This window comes from Mya arenaria, chromosome 17, assembly GCF_026914265.1.
Source record: "Mya arenaria isolate MELC-2E11 chromosome 17, ASM2691426v1".
Lineage (NCBI taxonomy): Eukaryota > Metazoa > Mollusca > Bivalvia > Myida > Myidae > Mya > Mya arenaria.
In genome coordinates, this window is record NC_069138.1 from 35,456,692 (window position 1) to 35,478,664 (window position 21,973).

The window sequence follows — 21,973 nt, forward strand, 5'->3', positions numbered from 1 at the left end:
ATATCTATTGATTTTAGATCTCTACGATGATAATTTTGGTTTAAACCGTATTTAATGTATATAAGTACATTAGGCAAAGACAAAAAGTACATACATAATAAGTACGGGTTGAGCAGATAGCTAGAGCTAATATTGATACCTCTCTTATCTGTCATTTTATATAGTCAGCACCCAGCAGTGCATGATCATTTTGTGTATCATATTACAATGTGCATATTTTTGCAATATGCTACAATGCACACATGTTTTTTAGAAAATACTGCAAGATACTTGAATGCTCCGAAATGCTAGTCTTTGTTAAAGTAGTTGTGCCACTAGGAGTAAAAAACATGTGCTTTTAAGCATTACATTGTACGCATTGAATATAAACAGTATAGCATACTGTTTGTTTACACAATTGTAATTACTCTTACCCCTGCCATTCCCTATCTCAAGTAAATACCTGAATCACTCAATAGATGAACCATCCACGAAGCGATTTTTCATTTATTGATGAGTATGAAAAATAAAATAACATCAAAATATGTTTAGTTAACAAAGTAGTATCTTTAAAAACACAAGGAAGTCAGAGATTAAAGTGACACTGTTATTTAAAATCAATATATACACATGTATAACAACATAAATTTTGACTGATAAACCTTTAACATCTTACTAAATAATGCATTTATTGAAAATATATTAACCGATAACACAATTGTAGCCGTCTTTTTAATAGCAGAAAGCGTAAAAATATTAAATGAATGGTGAATGCTAAAAGATTGACTGTGGTCAACTATAGTCACATATGGTAGAAATACCGTGTTTTATGCTCATTTGTTTCAACTTTAACTCGGCATCCTTCATAAGAACCATCGTTTTCGACATTTATTCATCCTTTTTGGAATATTAAACAATAGTATTAATTGTTGTAAATCTTATTAGGGAATAAGTGTAGATCTTTAAAGGGATTCGCTAATGTTTTTTTGTAAAAGGCACGTTTTGTATGACGAAATAAAGTGTAGCAAATCATTATGAGTGTTAGTGTTAAAACTAAGCTCGAACCCTTCAGTAAATGTTAATATTTGCTCATTTATCATCTTTGGAGACCACAATTTTCATTAGCAAACAGCTTTGAGCGATTCGTTGTTGCGTGTTCCGTGTTCCACGTGATAATATCAATGTATTGACGTACATGTTTTTGTATAAGTCATAGTGGCCCAGTGGGTAAAAACGTCGTTTTCTTTTTCTCTTGAGTTTACCGGAGTTGGTTTGCATCCCACTAAAACCAAAATACTTTTTATACTACAATTGTACTTTCTACAGGTTCGATATCATAAAGTAATGATCAAATAAGTTGTGTTTTCAAATACATTACCGGGTATACTTTTTTGGTCCCAAACAGCCCCTTCATGGAGTTATTTTCTCAAATCAATTTTAGGCATGTTCTGCATGGGCGCTCAAAAGCTTGTAATGATTAAGTAATACAAAGATAATACATATAGAAGATATTCGTTGATTTCAGTGTAAGATCGTCATTTATTTCATGAGTCTCATAAAAAAACACTTTTTCACGATTAGTGAATCCACGATTAATCACGAGTCAAAATATTATACGATGTACACTGAAAAAAAAAACAAATTTCTAGTTCCGTTCATGCTTATCAAGTTATGAGATAATATATTAGTTGCTAAATTTATTTTTCAAAACGTCCCATTATGGCATACCTCTTTGCTACTCGTGGGACGCACCTCACGCGTAGTGCTACTTGTTGGACGCCCCTCACGCATAATGCTACTCATGGGACGCCCCTCACGCTTCAGATGAGATACTTTATTAACATTTTAATTTACCGATAAATTTTGGTTAACGCATTTATTTCTATAATATTGAAGTTATAACTGAAAATGTCGGCTAGCCCTAAATCTTTAAATGGACACCGACGCTGACGCTGACACCAGGTCGAGTAGTATAACCCCCATTATTCAGGCTTCGAATAGTCGAGGTACAAAATTATGTTTAAGCACTTGTTTATGTTTGTTATGATTGTGTTCGAAAGCAGACGTTCCGGACCATTCAGCTTCAAGAAAACGTTGGAAAAGGGATAGCCAAAACGTAACAAATGGTAAGTAATGTTCATTTTATTATGTAGTTATAATTTTGTACAAATGTTCCGTGTTAAAAGTGAGATACTCAGTTGATCAAAGGGAAGTAAAAGCAATTGTTTTAAAAAGTAGTAAATGAAGTTGTTATTTTCGCTTCTAAGCTTGCAGTGAAACTTCCACTGTTTATTTTAACTGATAAGACACCTTATTTCACAGAAAAACATGAACGAAATAATAATCTACTTAGAGTCTAGATAGTATACAGTGCGCTAAATTATATAGTTTCCTTTAGTACATATGACCACACATATAAGACGTTTCTTTTCATCTTATTACAGATTTTATGATAATGCGTAAGATGTCCTTTTCCCGCATGATCGGTGTTCTGGTATTTAATGTATAGAGTAAGTAATATGATACTCTCGCCTCTAGAGTTTCATTACACTGTTATACTGCTAGGCATATACAGTTGTTCTTGGTGTACATAATTATGTAGATGAATCAATGGAATAAAAAATTTAGTTCGTGAAACGCCAAATATTAAAACACTCGGTAACGTACCAACCAGCCTACAGTGATACGGAACCAATTATTAGTTCACGTTCCTTTCCATCTTAACGTAGGTTTAACGATGATGCGTTATTATGTAGATGAATAAATGGAATACAAAATTTCGTTGTACTGTATCTTCCGTTAACACCAAACATTAAAACAATCGGTAACGTACAAACCGTCCTACAGTCATACGGAACCAATCAAAGTAGTTTTAATCAACGTTAAATAACAGCACTGAAGACATCCAATCCAACCAGAAGTTTTTTGCTCACTGGACAGAATGATAAATTGTACCCGTCATTCTGGAACCCAAGGTCTTTTAAAGATAAGATAACTTTCAGGTCCCTCTCCTTTCCGTTTATCAAAACTACATGCCAATGACTGCGAGCAAACACTAGTATTCGTTCCTTTCCGATGTTGATGGACTCATATGGCCAGTATAGTATCGGAGCGTCATATGTGTTCAGCAAACTTCCGTTGAAATCAAGTTGAATGATTCGTTTAACAGCAGAATCACCAGTCAAGTAAATTGAAGAAGAGCTAATGGTTAGATAACGTGGAGATGAAGCATTTGTTGTCATCGATTGCAACACTTCTCCAGTCATCGATAGTCTTTCTACATACGAACATGCTGGTGCATTTTTCTTATGTCTGTAGGATACAAAAAGGCTTTTATCAGTGTATGCTAGTCCATAGCATGAACCGGAAACGTCGAAATTTGTCCCAGCAATTACTGAATCGTTCTTAACGCTCACAAATTGTACTTTGCATGCACTTGGAAGAGCAACAGCTGCGTGACCGCCAGGGAGGGCACACACCTGCCAAGGGTCTCCAATCAATTCACTACGTGACAAGACCTTGTTGACGTTGATATCTACAAGCTTAACACATTCATTCTCAATGTCGGCCAAAATACATTTTCCTGGTTCCACGAAAGCGGAACTTGTTATCAAGAATCGGTTTGTGTCTTCTGTGCAGGAAATGTCCAGCTCGGCATCTTTTGTCCATTCCACAGTAGATAGATCGATGTCTGTCTCTGATGTTATTCCTGTAATAAAAGAAGCGTAGACAATTTAAGTAAAAGTAAGAACAAATACACGAGTAAATAAAATTGAAAGGTCGTTATAAAGTTATATGCTTTGATACAGAAATTTAATCAGCATTCGCCGAACACCCCATTTGACAGAGATCGACTAATGCGTATTGAAACACTATTACATATAATTGCCCTATGGCTTGCGTTTTATAAGAATTGTTTCGTATTAGACATATTTAAAATGCAGATGTCTAATGATACTTTTAAGATACGTGACGTCGACCGCGAGAATGAGTCCTGCAGCGGTAGAAAGTTCATTTGTGCAAACTTACTGTGTCTCATAAGCAGACAATAAGTACAGTCATACCCCGTTTGTTCGAACTCCCAGGGACCGGCGAAAATACCTCGAGCGTCGTAAATTTTGAGCAAAGCTGGAATGCTTACATTCAGTAAAAAGAAATCGCTCCTTTACATCCAGTTCGAGCCAACGAGGAATTCGAGCCAAGTGAGTTCGAGCCAACCGGGGTTCGAGCCAACGGGGTTCGACTGTACTATTTGGATTACTAGTATTTAAAAGTTATCTCCTATTCGAATTGTATACATTTTTTTATATTACAATCCAATCGCTTGTTTAAATTCAGTTTTTGATAATTATGTGAATGCCAACTCGTGACTCATTTTCGCAGACGACGTCACAATTATTAATTAAATGCAGATTTGATACTTCTAAGATCTAAACCTTCATTGGAGAAATCGACCCGTCCGAAAAAGTCTGAAGAGTTGATCAGAGCTTCCGTTTGTATGTCTTTTAGGAATGTGCAACGAACAGACGTGTCCAAAATTATCTCTGCGTTGATCTTATTGATTTCTCCTTGCAGCTTCACAAGTTGCTTCTTGGCCATTTTCGCACAAATAAAATGCTGGTGTAACTGTTTTTCTGCCGTATGCATGCCTGTTGTCGTTTCTGATAGAGTCTGTTTTAAGCCTTTTATTCCATATCTCAATTTTGAAAGTATCTCTTTTTGTTTGATCTCGTTTTCTTTCATACTTTTCAGCAACATATTTTCTCGTGTATCCAGAACAAGATTGATGCGTGCCCTAAATGTCCTCAGTTTCTGTATTTCTTCTTTTGTGTTTTCTGATACGAACGCTTCGGAATCGTTTACTTCGTTGTTTAAAGCGGAAATCACAGTTTCCATGTGTACAATGTTTTCGTTTAGTGTTTCATACTCCTCGGACTCTTTGTATTGTTTTGCTGTCTCTGACAAATACTCAACCTTACAATTTCGGTGATGTAACACAACGCAGTCTGAGCATCCAAGGTCATCATGGGTTGGACAATAAAACTTTATCATTTCACTAGTGTGTTCATGACAAGGTTCGGTAGGCAGAAAATCAGCCTTGTCTTTGTTCGTATAAAAAGAAGGCATTTTATCTTTTGTAAGGAATACGTGATTTCTTGACATGGCGAACCTCTTGTGGGCAGATATACAAGGATCACACATAAACTCCTTGCAAATTTTGCAGAAACCATTGGCGCTGATCTCCCTCTTGTCTTTCAGGCACGGCTGACAATGTAAAACGAACTCTGTTGAGGCATTCCCATTGTCATTGTCTGACTTTCGTCCACCATCTTCCATGATTTACCTGTAAAATTCGTTTCCGTTGATTACACACAGGTGACTGTAGGAACAGGCCAAAAAGGCATACATTTTACAATGAGGATAGGAATCAAAGTCATTCAAAGTATTCTGAACGATAAATATCAGTGCCACAATGAAGATTCACACATATTTTATGTATACATATATCGTCATAAGTAATTGTTTAAGTTACAGTTCATTATATTATCTCTAAAGGACTGACGGAACAATAATAATATCATATTACACCATAGGGTTCATTTCAATCACGCACACAAAACGCGCCAGGGGAAGTAAGCAAATTGAATGATCCTCATTCAAAAAGAGAATCAATACCAGTGTTCATGCATGAGGTATTTCAAAAAAGATATTTAGTTTAATGGTATAATCAAATCAAGTTGTCTTTAATGATTTATTGTGTTTACATCAACTAGAACACCATGAATCGGATTCATTGCTTATTGAGAGCGCCGTTCTGCTGAAGGTCACCATGACATCAACAACAACTGCTCCATTCGCACCACCTTTTTTCTGGGTGCGGAACATGTCTGTACGGTAGCGTTGTATGTGTCGTTCCTTAGCAGTTTCGAGCACTCAATACGCTCTAGGTGCGTGATATTGAAATGGATTCCCATTTTAATGATGAGCCTTGAAGTGTATAATAAACTGAAACTTAGACTTCAGCAATATCAAGCAGGAAGTAAATTTGTTTACCTTTTTTTCAATCTGCAAATATATCACTTATATCAGATAGCTCACTAGTACACTTTCACTCAGTTTACAAATGTATACACATTTTTCATGTAATAAACATTATTATGTATTATTTTAAGTTGTAATTTTGGTTTAAACAAATGGAAACTACGCACATAGACACGACAAAACAAACAGACGTCACGTGTTCGTACTATGAACGATTTCATAGGGCGATATAAACATCATTGCTATCGGAGCTACTCGGTAATTTCCGGGGTTGGCAACTCCGACTCTACATTCGGAGCATCTCGGCCTTTTTTACGAAAACAACCTCAGATGTATGCCGGTACATCAGTAGAAGTAGTTCGTAAAATTTTGAATTATATTATTAATAAATTGTAGTGTTTTAGGTTGTTTTTGTAGATCTAAGTTTAAATTGATTGCCAGTGAAGTGTATTATTGCAAACAAAATTAAGATTCACAAGAGTTGAGTCATTAAGTTTAACTGCTAGATTGAAATGACTTAGCGATCTAGCGATGCCCCCCCCCCCACCGGAAATAAGGAAAAAACATTCCAAGTTTACTTTGGAGTCAAAGTCAATATCGGAGAAAATAGTAATAAAATACGCGCTAATTTCACCATTATGGATAAAAAAGGTTTAAATTGTCTGGGGTGAGTACCTCCAAGTCACCCTACAAACGTTCAAAACTATTTCAATTTAGGTTGAGGGAGAGGCGAATGTCCAAAGGTGTGCCCGTAAATATAGCCCCCTCTTATGTCAATTCCTGGACCCGCTCCAGACAATGACCGTTTTTATTTCTATTAAAAAACCCTTTTTATTCAAGTAATAATAGTGTCAAGTGCAACGGCTTACTCTGACATTCAGGCTATTACTTCATAAAGTCATAAATATTTTTCATTGGGACTATATTGTCCAACTGTTAATTAAAGGGACTGTGTCACAGATTGGCACCAGTTTTTTTCTGTAACGAATCTCAGGACAATTATCTAATAGAATGTGTTACGCTTTGTTATCATAATTGTAAAAAAGTACCAAAATGTAAAACAAAAAATGGTGTCGGAGACCGGGTTCGAACCCGCGTCGCCAAAATTGTAGTTTAGCTTCTTACTCACTGCGCTACATAGGCTTATTCTAATCAGGTGACATAATTAAGCTAATAAACCTACCTCGGTAATATCACGTGATAACACCGACTAGCCAATCACGCATAAGGAATGAATTCTACCAGGTAGACATACTCAATGGAAATTTAATGGAAAAATACGAAATAACTGCTAAACTTATATAAATTGTAAACTATGTGGTACTTAGTTAGTAAGTTTCAATACATTGTTCACGATGCCAAGTTTATGTCAGTTTTCGACAATTTTCTCTGTTATCCCGCTTTTTTATCATACGTGAGACAGCCCCTTTAATACTTAAACGAAAATTAATAATCACCAAATGAATCAAGTCTGATTGTTGTTTTATTGGATAGGTAAATGTAATAACCAAAAAATAAATCAGCTCAGCTGTTGTTGATTTTCTAAAGTCTGAAGATGGTGTTAGTACACAAATATACAGTTTTGAGACAAAGCACTTTCACCGTGGCTACGCAGGAACCAGGTCTGTGATATAATACAATGTAACTTTATACAACCTAATGTGTGCATACGCTGGTGGTGTTCGTGATCCTCCGCTGCTAAATCAAGGTTTTTTAAACTGTTGTACGGATTTTGGACGAGGCACTTCATCGAGGCTACGAAATTGTAGTACAATATACAAGCAGCTACATCAATGTACCAAGTTTATAGAACGTCTATACTGTCTGATACATTCAATTTTCAATATATACCCATTATGTTATAGTGAGATGACGTGAAGTAAATTAAAGAGTGATTAAGAATGGGCGAACTGAGCGTAGCGTACGAGCCCTTCTTAATCGTTAAGATTATACTTCAGGTCATATAACTGACTAAGAATACAACCTCGTTGGCTGATACATTGTCAACGCAAAATCTCACACAGGAAAGGTGTATCGGATGAATGGCAGAAGGCGGACCTTTAAAAACCCGGGAAAGTTGAAAATCTTAATGATATAGTCTAGTTCTTAACAATTGCTTATCTGCAATTTCATTGGCTGACAATGTTGGCTGTATTCTAAATTCATGTATAACTTCTGTATTTTCAAATTCGATTTTCTCGATTATTGTTCAAGAAAAATAGTTTTAATTTAACACACTATTGTTTGGCAACATTGGCTAAACAAAAACTATAAACTCACTCAACTGTGGCGATCGGGTCAGTTTTACGCGTGGTGCAGGAAAGATCTCCCAATTTTGCACGAGGAAAAGTAGGTGAGCAAACATATCGAAGTTTGTTCTCATTTAAGTTTTCTATCGTAAAAATATAGAATCATTTGTGTGTTCAAATAAATAATCAAGAGCGAGAAAAGCATGGTGGTGGTTCGGTGATGGTGAGGACCGGAATGTCATTACACCTAGCCACACTTGTTCAAGAGAACTTTAACGCCGCTAGATATCAGCATGATATTTTGGTACCAGTTGATATTTCGCACCTACGAGGCAGTGGATGTGGCATGGTAATGCCGCACGAGGGTACCGGTCCAAACAGCGCGTGCGACACAGGCGTTACTAGAGCAGTAGATTGTCCGGCGGCAGCCTTTCCCTTCCAAGCCGCCAAATCTCAACGTTATTGAGCATGTGTGAGACGAGCCAGACAGACGACTAAGGAGGCGACCCGAATCCTCTCTGATTTTTGCTCATCGGTGAAATGCACCGTCTGTTTGACGACGCCGTTATCAGACGTTTACATGACGTAAACATATTGTCATTTTTGTAAACTAATTTAGATTTATTTTTTGAACATGCAGTGTATCAGTTTTGGATTCACTATAGCACATGTAGCAGTAATGATTACCTTACATGTTTTAAAACATACACTTAGATTGGTTATTTCATATCAAGTTTATTGCCAGAAAACGTAACATATGACATGTGGTCGGCGGGTTGGAGTGGTCACGTGGACAGGCTGAACCAGACGGTGATGAACTCGGCCTCCGATATCTTATGGTCCACTGTGGGTAAACATGGCACATGGATTATACAATATGTGCACATTTGGCACCGGCTTTGTCAGAGTCTAGGATCACAGTGTTTTCGATAATAACACAATTTGGGGCCTCAGTTGTTATAAGGTCAATTGTGAACGACAGCTATACTTGTACTTGGCGTCACTCTCAATTCATTGTTTGATGCATAGAAGCCAGAACTGGTGACATTTTTTTCAGAAGTAAAGATACATTTTCACTGAACGGGCTCGAACACCTAGGCTCTTGGCTAAGAGGCGTACACATACACCACTTGACCACTTACACTCAAAACTGTGTGTGTATGCTCCCCGAGGTTTCAGATTTAGAACGAAGAAAACCCCCACATCTGAACAATTTTTGTCACACAATACTAAGTACAAGTTTTGGGAAAGTGTTCAGGTTATAGGTAACCTAAGGCAAATGATATTTTGAAATGGCTATATATGACGTCTGACCATAACTTTGAAGATGTGTGACTGAAACACTGTATTTATGAGTATTTATGAAGCGGTCACAAAGTGGCCCACCCTTTGATACTTATGTGTGGCCTAGACCTTGAAGTGTCCGCTCGACAGGTAGGACCTTTTTGCTTAGTCAATCTGAAATTCTTCAATCGGTTAAGGGGCTATAGAGCGGACATCAAACGGTTGGCGGATGGACGGGCATATGGACAAAGTGGTCCCTTTTGAGAGAATAAAATGCCACATAGTGCTTTATGAAGAAGCCATGAAAAGGGGGCACGAAATGATACCGCATGGACGGTCACACAGTGGTCTCTTTGGGTATAATTAAAATATAACATGGTGGTTTATGAAGAAGCCATGAAAAGGGGGCACGAAATGATACCGAATGGACGGTCAAACAGTGGTCTCTTTGGGTATAATTGAAATATAACATGGTGGCTTATGAAGTTGCCATGTATAGAGGGGACATAAACTAGTTCCCAGAATCGTGCACTCAGTAAAACCACGGTCTTTAAAACTGCACTCTCACAGATATACCATTTTTACAACTTTATTTTTATTTTTTGTCTTGGAAAGAGCATTTTTGCGTAAATATTTTCAAACCAATGATACAAGATTGCTGACAAATAATCAGTAATAATTAGTTTTTCATATTTCTGTTCGAAAATTAATGTGTTATGGCTTAAACCGTTACTAACGGTTTAAGAAAAATGCATAAAACATCAATTTTTGAACGTACATATAAAAATCTGCGATCTTTTTTTTGTCAGCAGTCTAATATAACTGGTTTCTATGGATTTTCGCAAACATTGGCTAGTTCCAAGACAAAAAATAAAAAAAAAGTTGTCAAAACGTTCAATCTGTGAAAGTGCAGCTTTAAAGATAAGCCCTCACAGAGTTCATGTTTGCTATAATTGATATCAAAACGTGTTCTAAATGAGTTACCTTATCGATATCTGTGAACATACACTTAGACACGGGTTACCATATTAAAGTGACATATAATTTTTTGAACGGGAATTTATTAATCCAACCCAAACCTTCCCTTCCGGCAAGATGAAATCGTTTTGCTATATTTTTAAATAAGTTAGAACAAAAGGACTATTATTTGAAGTTCTGATGACTACTTCGTATTGTAACAAGGAGTTTGCATGTATAACAAGCGATCATAAATTTTCACATAAATTGGCTCGTTTCAAGAAAAAAAATAGCGTTCAATCTGTGAGAATGCAGCTTTTATAACGGCTTTGAACGCTTCGTTGTTGCGTGTTGCATGATTGGTTGATTAACATTATCACGTGATGTTATCAATGTATTGAAAATGCCAATAAGCTCTAAAACTTTAACCGGACGCTGACGCTGACACCAGGTCGAGTAGTATAACCCCCCATTATACTTCAAATAGTCGAGGTAAAAAAATGTTCGAGCACTTGTTTATGTTTGTAATAATTGTGTACGAAAGGAAATGTTCCGGACCATTTAGCTTCAAGAAAACGTTTGGAAAAGGGATAGCCAAAACGTAACAAATGGTGAGTAATGTTCATTTTGTTATGTAGTTATATTTTGTACAATATTTTCCGTGTTACAAGTGAGATACTCAATTGATCAAAGGGAAGTAATAGCAATTGTTTTAAAAAGTAGTGTTTGGAGATGTTATTTTCGCTTCTAAGCTTGCAGTGAAACTTCCACTGTTTAATTTCACTGATAAAACACCTTATTTCACAGAAAAACATAAACGAAAGAATAATCTACTAAGAGTTTAGATAGTATACAGTGCGCTAAATTATATAGTTTCCTTTAGTACATATGACCACACACTATAAGACGTTCCTTTCCATCTTAACGTAGATTTTATGATGATGCGTAACATGTCCTTTTTCCGGTGATCAGTGTTCTGGTGTACACTATGATACTCCCGCCTCTTAGAGTTTGATTATACTGGTAGACATACAGTTGACTTGGCGCGTTCTTATTGCACATAGGTAGATGAAAAAATGGAATACAAAATTTCGTTGTATTGTTTCTTACATACACACCAATCATTAAAACAATCGGTAACGTACCAACCATCATACAGTAATACGGAGTAGGTTATAATAAACATTATACAACAGCACTGAAGACCTCCAATCCAACCAGAAGTTTTCTGCTCACTGGACAGAATGATAAATTGTCCGGAGCATTCTGGGACCCAAAGCCTTTTAACGATAAGATAACTTTCAGGTTCGTCTCCTTTCCGTTTATCAAAAATATACTAGAAGAACTGCGAACAAACACTAGTATTCGTTCCTTTCCGACGTTGATGATTTCAGCTGGCCAGTAAAGCAACGGGTCGTCATATGTGTTGAGCAAACTTCCGTTGAAATCATGTTGAAAGATATGCATATTGCTAAAATCAGTAACGTAAATTGAGGAAGAGCTAACGGTTATATATTGTGCATCTACAGCCCTTGTTGTAAATGATTGCAACACTTCTCCAGTCATCGTTAATCTTTCTACATACGAGTATGCTGGTGCTTCTTCGTCGAGTTCACGTGATACAAAAAGGGTTTTATCATTGTATGCTAGTCCATAGCATGAACCGGATACGTCGATATTTGTCCCAGCAACTACTAAACCGTTTTTAACGCTCACAAATTGTACTTTGTTTTCATCTGGAAGAGCAACAGCTGCGTGGCCGCTAGGGAGAGCACACGCCTGCCATGGGCATCCAATCAGTTCTCTGCTTGACAAGACTTTGTTGACGTTAATATCTACGAGCATAACACATGCATTGATATAGTCGGCCAGAAGACATTTTCCTGGTTCCACAAGAGCGGAACTTGTTATCCAGGATCGGTTTGAGTCTTCTGTGCAGGAAATGTCCAGCTCGGCATCTTTTGTCCATTCCACAGTGGATAGATCTATGTCTGTCTCTGATGTTATTCCTGAAATGAAGGAAGCGTAGATTATTTAAGTAAAAGTAAGAACACATACACGAGTAAATAAAATTGAAAGGTCGTTATATAGTTATATGCTTGGTTACAGAAATTTAATCAGCATTCGCCGAACGACCCCATTTGACAGAGATTGACTAATGCGTATTGAAACACTATTACATATTATTGCCCTATGGCTTGCGTTTTATAAGAATTGTTTCGTATTAGACATATTTAAAATGCAGATGTCTAATGATACTTTTAAGATACGTGACGTCGACCGCGAGAATGAGTCCTGCAGCGGTAGAAAGTTGTGCAAACTTAATGTGTCTCATAAGCAGACAGTAAGTACAGTCAAACCCCGTTTGTTCGAAATCCCAGGGACTGGCGAAAATACCTCGAGCGTCGTAAATTTTGAGTCAAGCGGGAATGCTTACATTCAGTATAAGAAATCGCTCCTTTACATTCAGTTCGAGCCAACGAGGAATTCGAGCCAAGCGAGTTCGAGCCAACGGGGTTCGAGCCAACGGGGTTCGACTGTTCTATTTGGATTACTAGTATTTAAAAGTTATCTCTAATTCGAATTTTATACATTTTTTAATATTATAATCCAATCGCTTGTTTATATTCAGTTTTTGATAATTATGTGAATGCCAACTCTTGACTTATTTTCGCAGACGACGTCACAATTATTAATTTTAAATGCAGATTTCTATTGATACTTCTAAGATCTAAACCTTCATTGGAGAAATCGACCCGTCCGAAGAAGTCTGAAGAGTTTATCAGAGCTTCCGTTTGTATGTCTTTTAGAAATGTGCAACGAACAGACGTGTCCAAAATTATCTCTGCGTTGATCTTATTGATTTCCCTTTGAAGCTTCACAAGTTGCTTCTTGGCCATTTTTGCACAAATAAAGTGCTGGTGTAACTGTTTTTCTGTCGTTTGCATGTCTGTTGTCGTTTCTGATAGAGTCTGTTTTAAGCCTGTTATCCCATCTCTCAATTTTGAAAGTATTTCTTTTTGTTTGATCTCATTTTCTTTCATATTTTTCAGCAACATATTTTCTATTGTATCCAGAACAAGATTAATGTGTGCCCTAAATGTCCTCAGCTTCAGTATTTGTTCTTTTGTGTTTTCTGATACGAACGCCTCGGAATCGTTTACGCCGATGTTCAAAGCGGAAAGCACAGTTTCCATGTGTGCAATGTTTTCGTTTAGAGTCTTATACTCCAAGGACTCTTTGTATTGCTTTGCTGTCTCTGACAAATACCTTACAATTTCGGTGATGTAACACAATGCAGTCTGAGCATCCAAGGTCATCATGGGTTGGACAATAAAACTTTATCATTTCACTGCTGTGTTCATGGCACGGTTCGGTAGGCAGAAAATCAGCTTTGTCTTTGTTCATATAAAAAGGAGGCATTTTATCTTTCGTTAGGAATACGTGATTTCTTGACATAGCGAACCTCTTGTGGGCAGTAATACAAGGATCACACATAAACTCCTTGCAAATCTTGCAGAAACCATTGGCGCTGATCTCTCATCCGTCCTCCAGGCACGGTTGACAGTGTAAAACAAACACCGCTGAGGCATTGTCTATTTTTTGTCCACCACCCTCCATGATTGACCTGTAAAATTTGTTTATTGATCATATGCAGAGGCACACCAAACAGTGATACATTTTAACAACAGGTGTTCGACACAAAGCCTGGGCACTAAAATAAGGCCTTTCAATCCTTTGTTACTGTTTAGATAGTATTATTATTTCTATCTTATCAGTATCATAGCACTGAAGAGGCATATTTTAGTGTCCGATCTATTTGACGAACACCGTCGCGAGTTTATCTTTGAGAACTTAACTGGGTTACTTGCTATCTTGTCTGAAGTTTAGACTTTAGAAATATTAAGCGATTTAGCAGGAAGTAAAATTGATTACCTTTTTTTAATCTGCAAATAAACCAATTCTTTCAGATAACTCACTGGTACATTTTCACGTATACAAACGATTCATATCATGTAAGAAACATTTCCAATTATATAGTGTTGTAGTTTAAGGCTGTAACAACTGAAAACTACAAAACATGGACACGCCAAAACATACAAACGTCACATGTTCGCTATATGAACGATTTTATTGGTCGATATTATCACATTAATACATCGTTTATTTTGTAGCTACTCGGCAATATCCGACTCTGATTAGTTAAAGGGAAATAATAATTTAAGGGAGATTACACTTTGTTTTGCAATGACTGTGTTTAAGTCTAATGAAATGTTTTAATTGTAAACTGCAGCCGCTAGCTCATTCTTTTACGTATTAATTTATTGAGTTATGAATAAATTTTATTAGGACTATTTTTTCCTATGATTGTTGGTAACAAAATGTTTATTGCTAATCACATAAATTAGTACACCTTAATAGACGTTATAAAGTCTTTTGACGATTTTTATATTCGGCAGACTCGAGAGTTTCAAGGAGTTACAGGAATCCATTAAGAAATGTCAAAATTATTAAGAAGTATTCATGAGCGCTCATTATTTTTACTAGAACATAAATCAGCTCATCTGTTGTCTATGTAAAAGTTAGATGGCATGAAGTAAAATCTTAAAAATAAGAATTGGCGGACCTTCTTTATCATTAAGATTTAACTTCAGCCTCATCTTACTGACGCAGAATATATCCCCATTAGCTGTATCATTCTCAACGCAAAATTTGAAACGGGGAGAGTGTATTGGATGAGACTGTAAACACCCGCGAACACTGAAGTTCTTAATGATTAAGCTTAGTACGTAATGATCTCCAGTTATATTGGCTGAAAATTTCGATTGTATTCCAAGTCCATCTTACGTTTTAAGATGATGCTTGTACACTATTGTACTGGTTTGAGACAATGCAATATTAACCGAGGCTGCTGTTGTACCAGGTCGGTGATCTAGTTCAATTTATGCAACTGACTATTGTCTTGATATGATTGTGCGGTCCATGATTATCTGCTGCCATTAGTTGGCTTTTACAACATGGTACACGTTTGAGACAGATCACTTTTTACATCCCTTCTTCTTTATTTTTATGTATTTGAGCACATCATCAACTTTTTCACGTTTAAAAATTATCAACAATGTCGCTCAGGTTCAGATTTGTCATTTGGTGACGTTAAATAAATAAAGACATATTTGTTTGATGGTCACATGTATTACTTCATTGCTGAATGTTAATCATGACATGAATGAAATACACCCAAGCTTAAGGAATATATTCCTTATTTTACCCGGTATAACTTTAAAAGCAACATTTATATAACTGGCTCTATTTCATGGAAACTAAAATATGGTAATAGTTAGATGAAATGAAGTAAAATTATGTTGGATAATGGAAGAGGTGTTCCGGTCTACAAGCGTACGTATGACGTCAGTATAAAAAGGGTTACATAATCAAACCGAATTGAATGTCTGTCTTACGTCACACTATATATTATAATGTCAAAAGGTTATATATATAGTCAAAACTCGAGAGAAACCCCATTGGTCATACCTACGCCCGCTTATTCAGACTGGACTACAACTTATGAGAAGTTTATTATGTATTTGTGTTTCAGATAAAATATTTTATTGACATTTTAATATTCTAATAAACTTTGATTTATGCATTTATTTCTATAGTATTGGAGTTATAACTAAAAATGCCAACCAGCCCTAAATCTTTAAATGGACGGCGACGCAGATGCTGACACCAGGCCCAATATCACGAAAATACTTCAGTCAAATCCCAAACTCAATCCCAACACATTTTTCCACATAGCATCAAAATTTATGTAAAATCATATATGTTTTTTACAGTTTTATAAGCGCATTCTATCATAGAATATGCTGATAAAAGCCTTTGGTCGAATTCCAAGGGAAATTGATTCTACAGCCAAAAATGTATTTGAGTAAAATTCTGTAATTTTTAAAAATATTGAGTAAAATATTGAGTATTCTTTATAAAATATTTGAGTAAAATATTCTGTATTCTTTATAAAATACTCAAGTATATTTTTAGCTCTAGAATTTTTTTTCTTTGAAATATTGACCAAATCCTTTTATCAACGCATTCCATGAGAAAATACGTTTTCAAAAAGTGTCAAACATGCAGGATTTTGATAATACTATACTTTTATATGGTAAAATGAGTTGAGACTGAGTTTGAGATTTGACATAAGTATTTTCGTGATATTGGGGCCAGGTCGAGTAGTATAGCCCCACTTATTTTTCAAACGGTTGAAGTAAAATATTATGTTCGAGTATTTGTTTACGTTTGCCATGAGTGTGTACGAAAGCGAATGTTCGAGTATTTAACGTTTGATAAAGGGATAACAAATACGTAACAAATTGTAAGTACTGTTCATGTTTTAATGTAATTAGTGTTTCTTTTACCTAATAAGCCATTGTAAAATTGAGATACTCAATATTTGATTAAAGGGAAGTAACAGCAATTGACTTCAAAGCAGTCCTTGTTATTTTCGCTTCTTAGCTTGCAGTAAAAATTTCCACTGTTTAATTTTACTCATAAAACAACTTATCTCAAAGAAAAACATAAACGAAAAGAAAATCTACTGAGAGTTTAGATATTTAACAATGCACTAATTTATACAGTGCCCTTATATATGACCTCACACTATAAAATGTTATTTGCTGTGCTAGATAGATCGTCTATTCTCAATTTACTTAACCATAGTTAGTTAGTGCTACCCAAGAACACTTTATATTTAAAACAGGTTATTTTTGTGCACCTAATTCAAAACGTAAATTATAAAAAAATTATTGAAAAAGAAATATTATAGTTATCAGTTAGTTCAGGTTTCTTTTTATCTTAATTATTTTTATGATGATGCGTTTACAGTGTTCTCAAAAAGAACTCGCTGCCGACCAAAATGGACGGCTCAAATGGCAATAGGGCCGGTTCAAATCTGGAAAAATATATGAATTTTAAGTAGAATAAGTAATAGCTGTTTGGTTACTTTACTACTTGAGACAGTTCAACCGAAAACTATTGAGAACTCCGTGCGTAAAATGTCCGTTTCACGCATGCGTGGTCACGTAACATTCATCCTACGGTGATACGGAACCAAATAAACTACTTTTTTTTAATAAACATTAAATAACAGCACTGAATACCTCCAATCCAACCAGAAGTTTTCTACTCACTGGACAGAATGATATATTGTACGGGTCATTCTGGGACCCAAAGTCTTTTAAAGATATGATAACTTTTAGGTTCCTCTTCTTTCCATTTATCAAAACTATACGATCAGAAAGGCGAGCACCCACTAGGATTCGTTCCTTTCCGACGTTGATGGATTGAGATGGCAATGCTACTAACGGGTCGTCATACATGCTCAGCAAACTTCCATTGAAATCAAGTTGATAGATTCGTTTAACAGCAGAATCAGACAAGTAAATTGAAGAAGAGCTAACGGTTAGATAACGCGGAGCTGAAGCATTTGTTATCATCGATTGCAACACTTCTCCAGTCATCGATAGACTTTCTACATACGAGTATGCTGGTGCTTTTTCGTTATGTTTGTAGGGTACAAAAAGGCTTTTATCACTATAAGCTAGTCCATAGCATGAACCAGATACGGCGAAATTTGTCCCAGCAATTACTGAATCGTTTTTAACGCTCACAAATTGTACTTTGCATTTATCTGGGAGAACAACAGCTGCGTGGCCGCTAGGGAGGGCATATACCTGACAAGGCTCCCCAAGCAGTTCAATGCGTGACAAGACCTTGTTGACGTTGATATCTACAAGCTTAACACAGTTATTGTGATAGTCGGCCAAAAGACATTTTCCTGGTTCCACAAGAGCGGAACTTGTTTTCCAGTAATTACTTGTGTCTTCTGTGCAGGAAATGTCCAGCTCGGCATCTTTTGTCCATTCTACAGTAGATAGATTGATATCTGTCTCTGATGTAATTCATGTAATGAAAGAAGCGTAGACAATGTAAGTAAAAGTAAGAACAATCACGAGTAAATGAAATTGAAAGATCGTTATGTAGTTAGAGGCTTTTTTTACAGAAATTCAATCAGCATTCGCCGAACGACCTCATTTGACAGAGATTGACTAATGCGTATTGAAACACTAATAAATATTATTGTCAGAGTTCTGCATTTTATAAGAATTGTTTCGTATTATCTAACGATACTTTTCAGATACGTGACAGCGAAAATGAGTCCTGCAGCGGCAGCATGATCATTTTTGCAAACTATTGTGCCTCATAAGCAGACAATCAGTACAGTCAAACCCCGTTGGCTCGAACTCCTAGGGACCGGCGAAAATACCTCGAGCGTCGGAAATTTCGAGCCAAACGGGAATTCTTCATTCAGTATACAGAAATCGGTCCTTTACATCCAGTTTGAGCCAACGAGGAATTCGAGTCAAGCGAGTTCAAGCCAACGGGGTTCGACTGTACTATTTAGATTACTAGTATTTGAAAGTTATCTCTAATTCAAATTGTATACATTGTTTAATGTTATAATCCAATCTTTTTCAAAATATTGTGTCTCATGAGCAGGCAATCAGCACTATTTTGAATATTGTTTTGAAAGTTATCTCTAATTCGAATTTAATACATTGTTAAAAGTTTAATGTTAAAATTCAATCGCTTGTTTAAATTGAGTTTCTGATAATTATATGAAGGCCACCACATGACTCATTTTCGCAAACGACGTCACAATTATTAATTTTAAATGCAGATTTCGTTTGATACTTTTAAGATCTAAACCTTCATTGGAGAAGTCGACACGTCCTAAGAAGTCTGAAGAGTTGATCAGAGCTTCAGTGTGTTCGTCTGTCAAAAATGTGCAACGAACTGACGTGTCCAAAATGATCTCTGTGTTGATCTTATTGATTTCTCCTTGCAGCTTCACAAGTTGCTTCTTGGCCATTTTCGCATGAATGAAGTGCTGGTGTAACTGTTTTTCTGTCGAATGCATGTCTGCTGTCGTTTCTGCTAGAGTCTGTTTTAAGCCTTTTATCCCGTCTCTCAACTTTGACAGTATCTCGTTTTGTTTGATCTCATTTTCTTTCATACTTTTCAGCAACATATTTTCTTTTGTATCCAAAAAAAGATTTATCTGAGCCCTAAATGTCCTTAGTTTCTGTATTTCTTCTTTTGTGTTTTCTGATACGAACGCCTCGGAATCGTTTACTTCGTTGTTTAAAGCGGAAATCACAGTTTCCATGTCTGCAATGTTTTTGTTAAGTGTTTTATACTCCTCGGACTGTCTGTACTGCTTTGCTTTCACAAATACTCAACCTTACAAGTTATGTGGTGTAACACAATGCAGTCTGAGCATCCAAGGTCATCATGGGTTGGACAATAAAACTTTATCATTTCACTAGTGTGTTCATGACAAGGTTCGGTAGGCAAAAAATCAGCTTTGTCTTTGTTCATATAAAAAGAAGGCATTTTATCTTTCGTTAGGATCACATGATTTCTTGACATAGCGAACCTCTTGTGGGCAGATATACAAGGATCACACATAAACTCCTTGCATATTTTGCAGAAGCCATTGGAGCCAATCTCTCGTCCGTCTTTAAGGCACGGCTGACAATGTAAAACAAACTCTGTTGAGGCATTCTCATGGGTATCGTCTGATTTTCGTCCACCAACCTCCATGATTCAACTATAAAAATAGTTTCCATTGATTATACATAGGGGACTGTAGGAACAGGTCAAACAGTCATACAGTTAACAATGAGCATGGGGATCAAAGCCAAAGTAATATCACGATATTATCAGTGCCACAATGAAGACACACACACATGTTTAATATATAAATATATCGTCTTAAGTAACTGTCTGTGTTCATTACCGTTCATTACATTATCTCTAAAGGACAGACGGAGCATTAATAATATTATATTACACTCTTGGGGTCATTCCAATCAGGCACATAAAACGCGCCAGGGGAAGTAAGCGAATTGAATGATCCTACTTCAAAAAGAGAATCAATACCAGTGTTCATGCATGAGGTACATGTATTTCAAAAAAGATATTTAGTAAAATGGTATTATCAAATCAAGATGTCTTTAATGATTTATTGTGTTTACATCAACTAGAACTCCATGAATCGGATTCATTGCTTATTGAGAGCGCCGTTCTACTGAAGGTCACCATGCCATCAACAACAACTGCTCGATTCGCACCACCTTTTTTCTGGGTGCGGAACATGCCCGTACGGTAGCATTGTTTTTGCTTAATCCTTAGCAGTTCTCCCGGCTATCCCCGGTATAACCCCGGACCTGGGGGGGGGGGGGGGGCGTGGTTACAATTGACTGGTGCATTTGACTTCAGGAATATCAAGCAGGAAGTAAATTTGTTTACCTTTTTCAATCTGCCAACAGGTCAGGTATATCAGATAGCTCACTAGTACACTTCCACTCAGTTTACAAATGTATACACACATTTCATGTAATAAACATTTTTATGTATTATTTCAAGTTGTAATTTTGGCTTAAACAACTGAAAACTACGCACATAGACACGACAAAACAAACAGACGTCACGTGTTCGTACTATGAACGATTTCATAGGGCGATATAAACATCGTTGCTATCGTTGCTACTCGGTAATTTCCGGTGTTGGCAACTCCGACTCTACATTCGGAGCTCCTCGGCCATTTTCTACGAAAACAACCTCGGATGTATGCCGGTACATCAGTAGAAGTAGTTGAATTATATTATTAATTAAATGTAGTGTTTTAGCTTTAGCGATCACTCTAGTGTCCATTCCCGTATTTTCGTGAGTATAAACAATTAAACTGGTCGGAACAATTGCTTCTGAAAGTTTTTGGTCAGTATCGTTTCTTGGAATATAGAATAGTCTCGATCCAACGGGATCTCTACTGTTATACTAATTGTTTTGAGCACTCTTTCCGATTCATCAACATTGGAAAACAATATTGCAAAGCATTTCTAACATTTTCAATAATTGTTTAATACATATTTAATGTGTAAAATACTGATCAATAGTGATCATATTATATCTGTCGTGTCTCACATTCAAACTTACTGTGTTATCATTGTATACATGTAATAAAATTATATTTTGATCATGTAATATGATCGTGTTCAAATTACTTAATAAATGCGTTGAATCTTGAAAAAAATATACCATAAATATCATATGTTAAGTCCGATATATAGGTAAATGCTCGAACATGTGTATCCAATTCACAATTGGCGCCTTTATGGAATGATACATCTTTCTGCTCATAGTAGGGGACGGTTGTTATGAAACGGCTATTCATGATTTGTGGGGTCAGAAAAGAAAAGAATAAATGTTTTAACAACTTATACCTTAATGATTTCTTTCTGATTCCATAGTAAATGAAAACACGGATAGTGCTGAACGGTTTGAGCGACGATTCCTTCTATTGGACAATCGCTCGCCCGCGCTTCCGCAACACTCACTCACTC

At 36.3% G+C, this 21,973-nt stretch overlaps 1 protein-coding gene across 3 annotated transcripts; it reads right to left on the reverse strand.

Moving 5' to 3' along the window:
- Positions 1 to 2,106: 2,106 nt before the first annotated feature.
- On the reverse strand, positions 2,107 to 20,034 carry LOC128224337 (uncharacterized). 3 transcript variants are annotated; one of them, XM_052934153.1, is made up of 3 exons: positions 6,034 to 6,198; positions 4,416 to 5,323; positions 2,107 to 3,688 (listed from the first exon to the last, which is right to left on the reverse strand). In XM_052934153.1, exons 2-3 carry the CDS (start codon positions 5,314 to 5,316, stop codon positions 2,862 to 2,864), a joined length of 1,728 nt encoding a protein of 575 aa, XP_052790113.1. In that variant the 5' UTR covers positions 5,317 to 5,323; positions 6,034 to 6,198; the 3' UTR covers positions 2,107 to 2,861. The 3 variants fall into 3 exon arrangements, with proteins under 3 accessions (XP_052790113.1, XP_052790112.1, XP_052790114.1); XM_052934152.1 differs by having other exon boundaries at positions 4,401 to 5,323; XM_052934154.1 differs by lacking the exons at positions 4,416 to 5,323; positions 6,034 to 6,198 and adding an exon at positions 19,275 to 20,034.
- Positions 20,035 to 21,973: the final 1,939 nt, after the last annotated feature.

Coding starts and splice junctions, on each gene's coding strand:
- LOC128224337 (XM_052934152.1), bottom strand. CDS start 5,316: ATGGAAGATGGTGGACGAAAGTCAGACAATGACAATGGGAATGCCTCA. Junction 3,689..4,400: donor TGAAGGTTTAGATCTTAGAA/GTATCAAATCTG, acceptor CTTTTATTACAG/GAATAACATCAGAGACAGAC.